General features: G+C 42.1%; 1 protein-coding gene across 2 annotated transcripts in view; it reads right to left on the bottom strand.

Annotated features, from left to right (window-relative positions):
• SNAP25 (synaptosome associated protein 25) overlaps nt 1–14085 on the bottom strand; it is a 64241-nt gene that overhangs the window by 28981 nt on the left and 21175 nt on the right. For both annotated transcript variants that reach the window (XM_075413487.1, XM_075413486.1), the window contains exons 2-3: nt 1319–1452; nt 633–674 (exon numbers count right to left, since the gene is read on the bottom strand). In XM_075413487.1, the coding sequence (XP_075269602.1) occupies nt 633–674; nt 1319–1390 (114 nt within the window). In that variant the 5' untranslated portion in view covers nt 1391–1452. The remainder of the gene's footprint in view (nt 1–632; nt 675–1318; nt 1453–14085) is intronic.

The following is a 14085-nucleotide window of genomic DNA, read 5'->3' as shown; positions in this document are numbered from 1 at the left end:
GCATGTATAAGCTGTATTAGCCATGAGGACTGAGCCTGGGTCCCCTTCCTTAGCACCGTGGAAAATCAGAGAACTTTCTTTTCCAAGCTGTCAATCTAGGACATCTCATGAGTTCTGAAATCCTAATAAATATTTCAGAGTTACATAAAGAAGGGACATTTAAATGCTGTAGTGACCGATGCTCTATAAATAGCTGCAAGTGTTTATGAAGAGGGAGGTATTTGGAGGTGACAGGGCAAACAGACCAAGGGCCCTTCTCATCTTCCTGACTTGCAGTGTTACGGTGAGGATGTAAGAGCAGTGCTGGCACGAGGCTCCAGGAGATCTGCAGCAAACTCAGCCACTTGTGCCTGACTCTGGGTCACCTTCAGAGGCTGTTTCCTTGGTCTGTCTTGAGTAGCTTGTCTCAATGGATACTCAGGTATGGGCAAAAGAGTGTCTCAGCAGCTGGTCTGTGTGACACTTGGCAACTAGGGCACAGTGTCTTGAATGACCCTTGTGAGGGGTAAGGATAAGCAGAGGTGGAGAGGCAAGTGCCCCAGCAATGTGAGTTAAAAAAACCCCGCTTCTGCCATCAGACTCTCCATCACTTTTGCTCACAACAGAAGTGCAAATAAAATGCAAGTCCTTACCTCTTCGACAAGCTGCAGCATTCGACGGGTGCTCTCAAGGGACTGAAAAAAACAGAGGAAAAAACACTTAGATTTGAAAAGACAGAGTTTCCAACACTAATGTGCAGGTTCATGCTGACAGTATGTTTTTCCTATGATCTTTGCCTTCCCTCAAAATCAGGCCATCAGCAGGGTACTGGTGATGTCTTCATCTTCAGCTCTCTGTTACAGCTTGCTAATGCAGTAGTTCCCACCGCATCTCAAGGCAGCTGAAGTCTCTAAGGCTTGTGCTCCCCTTGCTCACATGTTGTGGTGGTAGTGCTTGGAACAGCTGGTGTTCCACTTTAAAAATAAAGTCTGATTTTCAGCTAAGACTTTTCAGAGACCTAAGTGGTGAATTTTAACATTTAATAGGTCTGGCAAATTGAAGGGATCCTCAAAAAATATTAAATTACTGCTTTTTTGGTCTGAGCCAGTCAAATTGATGCAGACTAATACCTAAACCAAACTCATGATCAATGAATGCCTTAATCTGGTCTAAACGTGACATTAAATTTTACCCCAGATCATTTCTTTTCCAATTCTTCTTTCAAAGTAAAGCTGACAGAAAAAAGAATCAGCCCTAGAAATCCTTTGCCAGATCAGCTCCTGTTTGTGGATGTGTCCCTCATGCCAACCCCAACCCCAAGTTTCCAGTTTAGTCTCACTTCATCAGCAAGCTGGTCAGCACGCCTCTGCATTTCTTCCAACTCATTGCGCATATCAGCGTCTTCCGCCATTTTAGCTGTAGATGTGTTTGTGGAAGCTGCAGATGAAGGATTTGTGCTCAGCTGCTTGTGACCTGGAAGACAGCAAAAAGGGAAAGAAACAGTGTGGTTAGGCTCCCTGACTCACTGAATTGTGCTTAAATATCAGTCCCACAAAGATGTTTTTACTACATGAGTGCCCTCTTTTGTTCTAGGTAGCAATTCCTATACAGCAGAAAGCACACAAAGTTTTTCAAGGTGGTGCTTTGTTCCTGTATTATAAGTCACTTTTGAAGAACAAGGATGTATTCTTGTCATGTTCTTTGACGAAAATCCTTCCTTTTTCTTAACCTTTCAAATGCTATCCATATCAAAGCTGGAGATTCAGGAGGTGTTATTTGCTACCCGGAGCAACACCCATTCATTCTTCTCTAAAATTAAAAGTCTTAACATGAAGGAGGTCAAGGTCAGCCTATGCCCATCATGTCCTATATTTCAGCTGCATCACTTTGAGGGCCAGACACTCAGCTAATATATCCGCAATGAAATTAAAGACAATGAAACTTTGCAGATTTTTATTGGCTAATGACTTGCCCACCATGCTCTAGTCAGACTCTGAAGTAATATTTACAGGTAGATTAGATGAAGTTGTCTATCTGGGAGAATCCTCCATTTGAGGTGAAGTGAAGGCAGGACCTAACTGGTATTTTCAACTTCTCCCCAAAGTGGGTCAGATTCTGAACTTGGTTATCCCTCCCAATACCGAATGATGCCACTGAGCTCATCCTAACCAGAGACCAGGATGCAGCCCATTAATCCTCATTTGGGTACAGTTTCTTTTTTGTTATAGATTTGAGCTAGCTCCGATTACTGAGCAGGACTTGATTAAGAAAGGCGGGTCCTCCTACCATCTGTCAGATCTTTATAACAACAATACTGGCTTATTTCTTTGCTTGATTCAAGCATGGCACATTGCAAATTACTGCTCACCGAATGTTAGATTTGCTCATTGCAGGAAAACCTAATCCCAGGTGCAGAGGAGGTGGGGAAGTTGTGGGGGACTGCAAATAAACAGCCATAAAGCACATGCCATCATGATCAATTACAGAAAGAGGACAAAAGCTGCCCCTTTCAGCAAAGCTGCTCTAAGAAGGCAAAATCCCAGGGGCTATTTTCTGTCTTATCTTTGCAATACGTGTAGCCTTTATGAAACAAGAGAAGTCAGAGCAGAGCTTGGCTCTAAAATTTTAACAATAACAATTGTTTCAATGGAAGTTATTATCTATTGGCAATGAATCTGTTCCTTGCTTTGACAGCATTCACTGTCAGGACAAGAGGAGTATGGGCTGAGCAGGTACATCTGAGGGGCAGGGAGATTTCCTGGGTCACACCCTGTTTGCTTAGAAACATGTAAAGAAAGCAGACAGCTCCTTGCATCTCCTCTGCAGCTTCAACAATGGATTTTGTTTTTATTATCTAAGAGGGAATATGTGACCTTCATGCATTTGTATTAGCTGTGCCCTCGCTCGTGGTTGCTTTTCCTCTTTGAAGCTACAGCAGGAAGAAATCCATCTTTAAGAGTCAGCCCTGCAGCTACTGGCGTGGCATCTTACTTTCATCACTGAGCACAACACCACATCCTCGTCAGAGGGAAGCTGACGTTTTGTGATGGGTCACACAATGTTTAGGAGTCCAAATGTATGCTAGGGAAGAAGCCCACCCGCTTCTTCCAGCTGCATGGTTGCAGCAGTGTGAAGGGCCAAGCTTAAACAAATCCTCTGCAGCCCCAGCTGATGCAAACACAGAGCTTAATTTCATGGCTAATATTCAGACTGATATCGGCACTTCAAGGATGCTCACAAACAGCAGTAAATAAGCTTTACAAAAAATGGTGCACTCAGAGGATTAGGAGGAAAAGATGAACCAGGAATTGGTTTCCTTCTGAAGGACATGTGAAAGTGTCGGGACACTCTCAAGGCCACCCCAACCTTCCCATCCCCCTGCTGCACTCGCTTTGTCTTTTGTGGTACATCACACGGCTCCAGAAAGACTCCTGATCAGCTCCTGATCAGCAAAGGCAGCATGCTCAGCCAGGGTAAAAGAAGTTATTTCGGTAAAGAACCTCTCTCCGAACTCCCGTCCCACTTGGCATAGGATGGCACTAGCACTGGTCACGGCTTCATAAATTGTGTTTTTTCCCAGATCAAGGCAAACTTCAGCATTTAAATATTTCTGGCACAGCCTCTGTGACAGAACACCAGGATTAAATCTGTGGACCTAGTTTTAGAATATTTAGTTAAAATACTCTCCTCTGCTTGGATCCCTCGCTGCACTTGTGCTGGCAGAATAACTGCACTGAGCTTTAGCAAAAATCAGGACAATTTAAACATGACTTTGGGACTGGTCTAAATGGTATAAGCATCTAGCTATGAGGGGGCAGAAGACTGGTTCTGCATTATGTCTGTCTGATAGCATCTTACTAGCTGTAAAGCTGGAGGTGATGTGTCAGTGAGAGGATGGGATGCTAACAGGAGATTTGGTTCAGTCTCTAGGCATATCCAGTGCAAGCTCAATGATTACAGACATGTAAGCAAGTGAAGGTGAGATGAGTGCTTCTATTGACAATAATGAATAATAACAATCTGTTTGTCAGTCACCGCAGATAATAAAAATTGCACAGGAATTTCAGTTCTCAAGTAGATCCCAGGCTGACTTTTGATCTTTTACTTATTGATTTTTAATCATGAGCCAGCGGTGGTGTTGAGTAGTGCGAAAACGAAACAAAGTGGAGACACTTGGTGATTTTTCTTTAGAGTTATCCTTCTTGGTTAGTTAGAACCATCAGCTGGCATCTGAGTGACAGATATATCCTATTTTGCATCAAATTAAAAAAAATGTCAGAGATAGTAACCGGAGAGATGTTTTGTAGCAAGTGATCGAACTTGACAGGTTTATTGAGGTTGTTTGGTGTTTGTGAAGCACTTAGAATGGATCAAGAACTAGCAAAAATCATTCTTCCAGACAAGTCATTTTACATCAAGTTGTACTCATAAACAAAAGTGCCCTGCAGCAGTGCTGATTCAACATTATTTAATAAAAAGACGTGCACAAGAATCAATAAAGGTTACTGATTTGCTCACAGTATGATAAATTAGAGATATTTTGCAGATGGCTGGGAATGGGTTTAAATTTTTTGTGGATTTTGCAGTTTAAAATGTGGAATAGGACCGACTAGAGATAGAATTTTCTTTGAAAAGCCCCATTTAGGCTGAAATTCCATTCCAGTGTCATGAATTTCCAACAACAAACCCTATTATCAATAAAATCCTGTAGAGAGCAGATTTATGTTTTAAAAGGAATTATTTCTTTACAGTACAAATTAATGGTTTTCCCTCGGTGGTGTTTCTTAGGAACACGCATATATAGTTCTCTTGATGTATTAAAACATTGAAACCAAATGATTACAGGAATGGCCAAGAAAAGGCAAACCATAACAGATTTGCTCTCACTGATTACTGGACAGACTTTCAAAAGCATAAGGTATTAGTCTGTCTTGGGCCCACTGAAACCTGCTCTTGTTTTAGTAGAATGGGAACAGGCCAAAGATACTACTGAGGACTTTACGTAATAAATTCCTTGTGGAATATATATTTTTGACAGTAGCTGATATTTTGCATTCTGTTCTCATTTGAGCTGATTTGAACCAAGTATCAAAATCCAATAATTGCCTTCAGAAATTCTAATAAAACTGGAAATAAACTCTCCAAAATGTACTTTGTACTTTCAACATAAACTACATTTTATTATGTCTACAGTCACTGCAGAGATGACAGATCAGAAAATGAAAGTTGTGATGTAATGTGTTAAGCTCTTTAGATCTAAATCTTAGATTAAAGAAAACATTGCAATAATTGTATACACAAATGCAAGCTCAAAATATTGTGAGGACCTTGGTTTTTCCATTTCAGAAAAGGGAAAGGGAATCCTTTGGGTTCACACACAAATGTACACGGTGCTCTCTTACAAGGAGACAGAAGTCCAAACATTGCTATAAAAAAACTGTGTATGTCGTGTACCAAGATATGCTCTATGTCTTCTAGACAACGCAAGTAGCTTTGGGGACTTGGATGACTTACATTAAATTCCCTGTGAGCCGGTCTTATACATTATGCCAATGCTTGTACAGAAGCACAACAGACTAAGGGTTAAAGAAAAATACAAAGAGAGACTGGCTAATGGAAATGCATTGCCTATTATACTTTGAATTCTGCATCTACTATTTTAGTAGTGCTCAGACACAATAAAGAATCTCATAGCAAGAACATTATATATCCTTATGGAGTTATCCTGAAGTCTAAGAGAGACCTACATATATCCCCAGAGGAAGAGAGATACGAGTGACCTTTGAAAGCAAATACTTGCTTCACAGTGATATAAACACTTCAATGCAATAAATACAGGAAAATGAAAATGCTGCAATTTACTGTGGTGAAGGCAACACTGCAATAAAGTGTTCTTTTTTAAGCACCGTCCCTGTTATTAAAGGACATGTCTATTCTTCCCGTGGATATTTGTAGCCAGAGGATGACTGCATTGGCGTATTCTACTAAAAAAGTCTGAGTTGGTCAATACCACGCTTTATGCTTCCTTCTTGTAGGTTGAAAGAGTGTTACCGCAGTGGTGTGGCACTAATAGAGCCACAGAAGACCCAAAGAGACGCTTTGGATCAAGCATCTCAGGATGGATGTTGAGCTATTTAAAGCTGGATGTTGGTATGCAGCTATTCTCCTGTCCTTTTTAATCTGGTTGTCAGCAGAATGAGAAACACACGCTGTCAAAGGAGGAGATGAAGTTCTGCTGCAGATGAGGGTGGTCATTCTTGCTTCTCAGTGTTGCCTTGCAGCCATTCAGTTGGCTCCCCAGGTGCTGTGCAAGGCATGTTCAGCCATGACAGGGCCAGGCAAAGGCAGTTCTAGGGCTGTATAGGAGCCTCCTGTCAAGGGGCACATCCTTTTCCTTGATGCACCTCCCCAACAGCTATCACTGCCCAGTGGGGAGCTGTCTAGAGCTCAGCTGCCCAGCACGTTGGCCATGTCTTTCACCACCTTCACCAGCCTTCCCTAGATGGGCTTTTTGCAGCTGGGTTTTAAGAAATATGCTGGCATTAACCCCAAAGCTCAGTCTAGACCAGAAACTGCTTACTAACACCAGCAGGGAATGAAATTACATCAAAAGTCAGAATATGCTGCAAAAGGATGCTTAGATACCAATACCTGTGTGTGTTGCTGACACCAGCAGGTTCCCCCTGAGGCTGTGTTGAGGATGTAGTGTTCAAAGGCAGATCCCAACAGAAGACCAAGAAAGGCATGTGTGTACTGCCCACAGAGTGACAAAACACAGCTGGTGAGAAATTATTTAAGGGAGTTGGAAGCACAGTTTTCACAGATTGTGGGCTCTCAGCAATGGCCCTCACAAGCTCTAACTCTTCTGGATTTCGACTTCTGTCATCTCCATTACACCCAGAGCTAACCACAATTAATATAATACCATCTATAAACAGAAGCATTTTCCTGCTTTTGCTCTTACTGTATTTGACTTGATCTGAAAGCATTTGGAGAACAAATCAGCTAATTTTGTAATGAAAAATCCTATTTAAAGATTTTATGTTATTGCATAAAATGTAGCAATCAGAAATTACTCAAATTGGTTACATAGGTTTAAATTTTAAATAGCTTTGAAATAAAATCTTGAGGAAGATCTGTCAGCGTCATGCAGATGTCTTGGATACCTTCTGATGGGACTGCTTGTCCATGTTTTAACAACAGAATCTGTCTCCCACCTACACTACAATACAGATAAAGTTCTTCTTTTCCTTCCTATCTTGTCCTTTTCCCCCACCCCCTACTTAAATTGCATGTGTTTCAGGGCATGGACTGGCGCTCAGTTTGGGGATGTATGTGGTGCAGGACGTTCTTGGGTAAATGCTAGTGAGCATGGTGTCATATTCTCATGCTGCATCTCTGTATCAGAACCCATACCTAGCTGGAATGAGAAGTCTCCAGTCAGAGGCCAAAATGAAGACGTTGAAGCATAATTAGACAAAATTATGACTCCTGACTATTTGCTGAATGCGTTGGAAAAAAAGATTGGAAAACAGTTTTCCTATGGGCTGGTGTTGCTGTAATGACAAAAAGCTCAGTAAAATTATTGCTTAGTGTGAATGCAATTATGCAACATAAATGCACTACCAGGGGAATTAGTTCTTCTTGTAAATGTGGGCACGTCTACCCGTGGCAAACCCCTGATCATTAGTGGGCAAATGAGCATGATTGTACATATACACAGTTGCAGTGCAGCAGACAACTTGTGTTGACACAACTGCTCTGTGCCTTCGGTTTCCACAAACAGGGAGGTTATGAGCAATACTTCCCACACTTCCCCCGGCGCTGCATCTAGGGGCAGTGGCAGGTGGAAAAAGTTGCTGTTGAGATCTCAGAGAATAACAGGCACTCATAGAAGAAATGCCTGGAGCCACCCCATCCCAAGACAAAGCGAGTCGTTGTTGTCCTGTCAGTTGTCAGACAACACTGCTGTTTTATGAGGCTCCACCATATGCAAGTTGCTTTATCAGGCTCCTGCACTGAAAAAAATAAAAGTATGGAGCAGCCATTTTAGAACAATTTCACTTCAGAGTAATAACAACTTGACTTCCTATCCATTTTACTGCTAACAAAACCGCTTTAGAAAATAAACCTTTCAAAGTGTTATCTCTTTGCAGTCATTTCTACAGCTATGTACCCACACATTTTTCCTTTTTTTTTTTTTTTCCTTTCCGACAGCAACAGAAAAACATTGCAGACAAAAATGTTTGTTTTGTCCATCTGGGAGAGCAACCAGCCAGAGTGGTGGAGGGTGAAGAAAGAAACCCACTTACCAGGAGTGGGCACCTCATTTGGAGGGAGCTGTCGACTGCACAGAGGGCACTGAACAGAGACCTGGGCTGAACAGGCTGCTGTGAGTCTAACTCTACTACAGGTAGCTGCTTCATACAGTTTCATTTATAATTTAGCAAGCCATGTCCTATGATTCACTAAGTTTACTGTGTTCCCACTAGTTCTGAGTCCAGGCCTTCACTTCTCCACTGTCCAGAAAACATTTTGCTTCTAGTGCAAATTAATTCACAGTCAGAAAATAGCAGCTTGTTTCTGTGCCGGTCTTGTCCTGTGACTTAAACAGTTTGTCTCCTTCCTGGCGCTCTCTCTCTGTGATACATAAAGAGCAGTCAAAACCTTTCTCAGCATTTCTTATGTCATGGAAGTTTGGACTGTGTTAGTCCTTTCTCAGTAGATGGACTATTTGCTGCCCTGATCGTCCTAGCAGCTGTTGGTTATACTGGTTCCAGTTTGAACTAGTACTCTCTGGAAAAGTGTGGCTGGAAATTCACAGGGTATTTTAAATGAGGATGTAGGCTTTGCTCGAAGGGCTTAGTGCTTCCCCATCCCTCCAGCTACTCCAAAATACCCTACAACCTCACTTGCCATTTGCATAGCTGGATCTTGGTGGCTCAGGACAAGAAATCCAGGTATTAGTAGAGAGGATTAAAGAAAATGTCTTGACTCGTGACAAAGCTATTTACATTGTGCGGCCAGAATCTGGGAGAAAAACAAAAGGAATCTGCTCAGCTAGAGGGTGAGTCTTATGACTGTGTCAAGATTTTCAGTGAAACTTACACCCTGAATTTGCTCAGGTCCTCTGCAAAATACCCACACACCGTCACTGCAGCAATGACAAGCAGTCACTCTTCTCTGTGATTATATTCCAACCTGAGTTTCCTTATGCTGCTCCTAAGCCACAAATCTGATTAATCGCCAATTTTAGAATCTAGGGGTGAAAGTCACGCCCCACTTCAACCTGGAGGAAGTTTCACCGCTGCCATTAGCAGGATCAGGCTTGCAGGTGGGGCTACGAGTCAGCAATGTGCTGGTAAATGCTGGCAGTGTGTGGAGGGTGAACACCGGAGTGTGTGCATGTGGGTCTGTGTGCAAACATAAAGCGGGAGTGCTTGGCATCTTAAATGCTTTTGTGCAAGATTTTCCTGGGGCTCTACTTGCCCCCTTCTGTTTCTCTTAGATGAATAGACAGATGGGTAGATAGAAAGAAGGATTTTAAATATAAATATAAAATTGAATTATTGCAAGACATTTATTGAGGGATTCAGGAGACAGCAAGGAAAAAGAAAAATGCATGGCAGATTTTCCTGGGGAGCATAAAAGGAGTTCCCACCACGCTGCATGAGGCCTGTTGCATTTGCTGTTCCTAGGTTTGCAGAAAGAAACTGTTTCCTCTGCACAGGCTTCTCAAGAGTGTACAGAGCTCCTGGTCCAGGCCCCTGCCTCCATATACACATCCAAACCTCTTCCACATCTCCTGGTTTAAGTCAATCGTCACCTCTGCTGAGCATCCCAAACCAAAATGATCTTTTGGGGTGAAGGCAGGAGTCAAACCTGGGCAGTGACAGGGAAACCAGTGTGGGGCAAAGAGAGGCATAGATTTCCCAGGAAGCCAAGCGGATCCTGCATCCACCCTTGGCTCGTAGTGCCAAAGGTGTTCACCACCCATCTACACCGAAGGGTTATTTCTCTTTTTCCTCACTGTTTAAGAGTTGCTCGCAGACAACAAGTGCGAATTGCAGAGGTTTTGCAGGTGGTATGAGACACCTACTGTGAGTGGGCTCCAGGAAAGGGGTCGGTCATAGCCTGGGAAGTCAGCGTGCAGTGAGCAGCAGCCTGTTCACTCACATGTCTCCCACAAAGGCTGGATCAATCTGATTCAACCTGATAAAGTCACTGTAATACAGAAGATGAACTGTGTCTGTGCCTATTAACTAGCCTCCGGTGCTGCAGTTAGAGTCTGTGAGTCAGGAGCACTTCAGCTACACAACAGGTAATGCAGCATGAGAAAATTACAGTAACAGCCCTGTCTGCTCATTCTTTTGCTCTTAGTCCTGCCAGTGGGAATGTCTTACACATCAGTGTTGTGGCAACCAACTGGCTGCTGTTGGCTTGCATTTGCAGGGGAAGGGTCTCTCTCTGTACCTTCATAAATCAAGAGGAGCAGACCCAGTGGCAACAGAGAAAGTGAACGGAGTTTCTGCAAGAGAGCATTAAAAATGAGTGGTTGTTCAAAAGGCCTTGCTCCTCACTGTCTCAACCCTTTCTAAGTCCTCTCTGCCTTTGCAAAGTCAGTGCAAAACACCACCGTCTCAGAAGAGTTACGCACATTTATATGCAGATCAAATCAATGGCAGAAAATGCAAAGTGATCTAAGAAAGCAGACAGACAATTGGAGAAGACTAAAGGGATGATGAAAAGGAAACCCACAAACTGAAGAAAGATTTTTTTTAGGCTAAATGGATGATAGAAAGGAAACCCCACAAGTATTACAGGAAGAAGAGAGAGAACATTTGCATTGGCTTCTGTCACACAGTAGAGCTAATTTCTGCTGTATTTTGCGGAAGTCTGTAAGTCAGGGGGAAATTTTGTGGCAATTTTATTTAACTTAAAAGTTGGGTTTTTTTTTAAATTAATTGAATGGAACAGTGAAGAACTTAGTCATTAAAACAGCCAAGGAATTCTTCATTTGTATGTTAAAAATTGGTTAATTTGGTGCTATCCCTTCTTTACTAATCCTGATGCTTTTAGGACTGGATGAGATGAGCTGTATAAGCACCAGTTTTACAAGCTTAGTGTGGAATGGCTGATGATTTTGGTAGCTGGGAAAAGAAGGAAAAAGACTTTGTGTCAAAAGAACAGTAACTCAGTATTTCTGTTTAAAAGATTGGCAGTGATGTAGTTAACACCATCAGCATCTATGTTGTCGTAGCTTTGGTTTCAAAGCAACAGGAATAAGGCTTTCTCGTGATGGTGTTTGTTACAGGCTGTCAGCAGACTCAGGAAGAAAACATTAAATTTCTTTCAGCCTGTTGTATTTGCAAGATTTCTTTGCAGTCCAGGTCTCATGCCTACCCCCACCCCTCAGCTGTATTACAACAATAAGGATTTACTTTTCCTATGCTGAACAGGACTTGATAACTGTATTTGTTGAATTGAGTGCTGAACAGGCCCAGCTCCTTCACTTCTCAGCATTCAGTCTTAGTTTTGTGCTCTTCTTCCCCTCACAGCACCACCGACACTTTGCAAGTGCAGTATAGCTCTGCCAGTGCAGCACACACACACACTTGGCTGCTGGGCAAAAGGGCTGTTGCTTCACTGTGGCTTTTGTGGGTAGGTTTCACTGGCTTTTGGTGCATTTATGTGGGCACTGAGGCAAATGTGCAGCGCCAAAGGACACCTGCTTCTAGCAAGAGTTGGTAGTGGTGATTCTGGCCTCTGCAGATTTGACCTTAACTTTAACAGAAGTTAATGAAAGACAACTAATGCAGCTATTGCTACATACAAAAAAATGAATAGGGAAGTGAAATTCTATATGCTGTCATCATGAGGGTATTAGGAATGTCAGTAGACAACTTTCCCCTATTGACATGTATTTGCGGTAAAAAAAGCGATTCATTATGTTTGTAATATTCTTCCTTTCCTTTTATTTCTGCCTGACGGTAAAAGTGTGGTCATGTTTCAAGCAATGGACTGATATATTTTTAGCAAAAATCTTCTTCAACTAAGTCGCCAGAGTCAAATCAGCAGCTGACAAAATATAAACTGTATGAAATTGGGCTGATGGTGTTATTCGTGGAATAGGATTTTTAACTGAAGAAGGGCAACTTTTTTCAGCTATGAGGGACAGCAAGGATGTTAAAGAAAAGATCTTATTGTCTTTGAGAGTCTTGGTTATCACGGATTATTCACGTGTTTTTCTTCTTCAAATTAAACAGACAGGACCTTATCTTTCGAGAAACTATTTCATTAACCTATTTATCAATGCCTGTCTGGCCATCCTTCTGTTCATTATATCATACGGCATTTGAAGCAGGTAGTGAGAAGGAAGGGATCCTGCCAACTCGAGGTTTTTGCCTGGTGCATGCAGCCATTTGTGGTGAGGGCACAGTTGTGTGGAAATGCAATGCCATAAGTATAATAGAAAAGGCACAAGAGATTATAGGCCTGAGTCAAAGCCCCATCACCCCAAGGAACTGCTGTCCATAATATGTCTAAAAGGGCTTCAGGAGAGCATCTGCACTTCTCCAGTACTGCCAATGGATCTTCTCTAGAGCAATGAACCTTTAATAATGGACAAACAAAAAAAAAAAAAAAAGAGGAGGTTGACCTTTCCAAGGGTGCTCCGAGTTACTCCTGGGGATGTTTCGTATTTTGCAGACGAACAGCCATGCTCTTGGCTCAGGACTCACTTTCTGCCACATCCAGGGCAGCTCAGCCCTACCTCTGGCTCCACTTTCCTCTACTTTGTGCCGTAGTCTCCATTGGAAACCTGAACTGTGGAAGTAAGAGTTAAACCTGAAGAAAGTCCATGAGCTTTGAAAAACTTCTTCACTTCAAGAAAGAAAAAGGAAAACACTACGGCCACATTATAAAAAGAAAGGACCCCACTTAGCTTTTAACTACCCTCATTCTCTGTTTGTATATAGAAGATACACAGCTAGACATATGAGTACATAAAATGCAGCTGGCACAATATAAGGGCAGAGCAGGGTATCTTTTTTAGTTTATATGGCAAAAAGGCCTGGGAACCTAATTTTAAACCAATAGATCTTTTACAGATTTAAATTTTATTATTTCAATGCCCCTTTATAAAGTCACAAGGATGAAAAATTTTGCTGCCACGAAGCAGCACATCTCCCCGAAGTGAAGCTGGACCCTTGACCAGCCCAGACCCACTCCCCAAAACCTGCAGTTTTGCAGAGGCCATTCAGAAAAGGGAGAGGATCTGGCTGCTCCGCTCACTGGGCGCAGCTCGGAATTTAAGTGGGAAGATCCTAGTGCCATATCCACTGTTCGTTGCCAGTGAATATTTATACTAAAAACAATAAATTGTGAATGACTGTTTAAAATGTATACTTACAAAATACTTAGAGTCATACAAGTCAGATATTGAAAGCATCTGACATTTCTAGGCTAAGTAACAAATTGTATTAGCCACAGGAATGCATAATAGCACCCCATGGATATGCAAGATTTATTCACTCGTTTTCCAAGGCCACTGCTACTTTCTGATTCACACCTACAACGAATTCCTGGATGCTACTCATTTACCAGGAATCAGTAATATAAATTCGAAGAGGCCAAGGGTACACACGCACACTGGCTTTCCCTGGTACAAGGTATGAGAAGTCCTCATTATTTATTACAGGCTCACAAGGCAGATTTAGAAACCTGTCTTTCCTCTGAAGTCCATTTCAGCCCTCAGAGACTGATGAAAAAAAATCCAGCACGCTCCTCCAGGGAAGGTTACCCAGACTTGCGGACGAGGATTTAGCTGTACTAATACAAGAGCACAACTTCTATTCTTTTTTTTTTCTCCATTCTTTTTTTTTTCTCCTTTCTATTTTTGTTGACCAATCAATTCAACAACAGGCTAGATAGTGCCTCAAGGGCATCACTTTCAACCACATGATCAGCAGATTAACAGAGAGGCTGCAAAATCCTTTCCGCTCAAACTGTTTCAACAGAGGATCAAAATCTTTCTCTCTGCATGGGGATTTTTATTTAGCTAGTTCTTTTTATTCAGTTTGCACATGTTTGCGAAGGAATTAAGGC

This window comes from Opisthocomus hoazin, chromosome 2 (assembly GCF_030867145.1).
Source record: "Opisthocomus hoazin isolate bOpiHoa1 chromosome 2, bOpiHoa1.hap1, whole genome shotgun sequence".
Classification (NCBI taxonomy): domain Eukaryota; kingdom Metazoa; phylum Chordata; class Aves; order Opisthocomiformes; family Opisthocomidae; genus Opisthocomus; species Opisthocomus hoazin.
The sequence above is the reverse complement of the archived record's forward strand: the minus strand, read 5'-3'. Positions and strand labels throughout refer to the sequence as shown.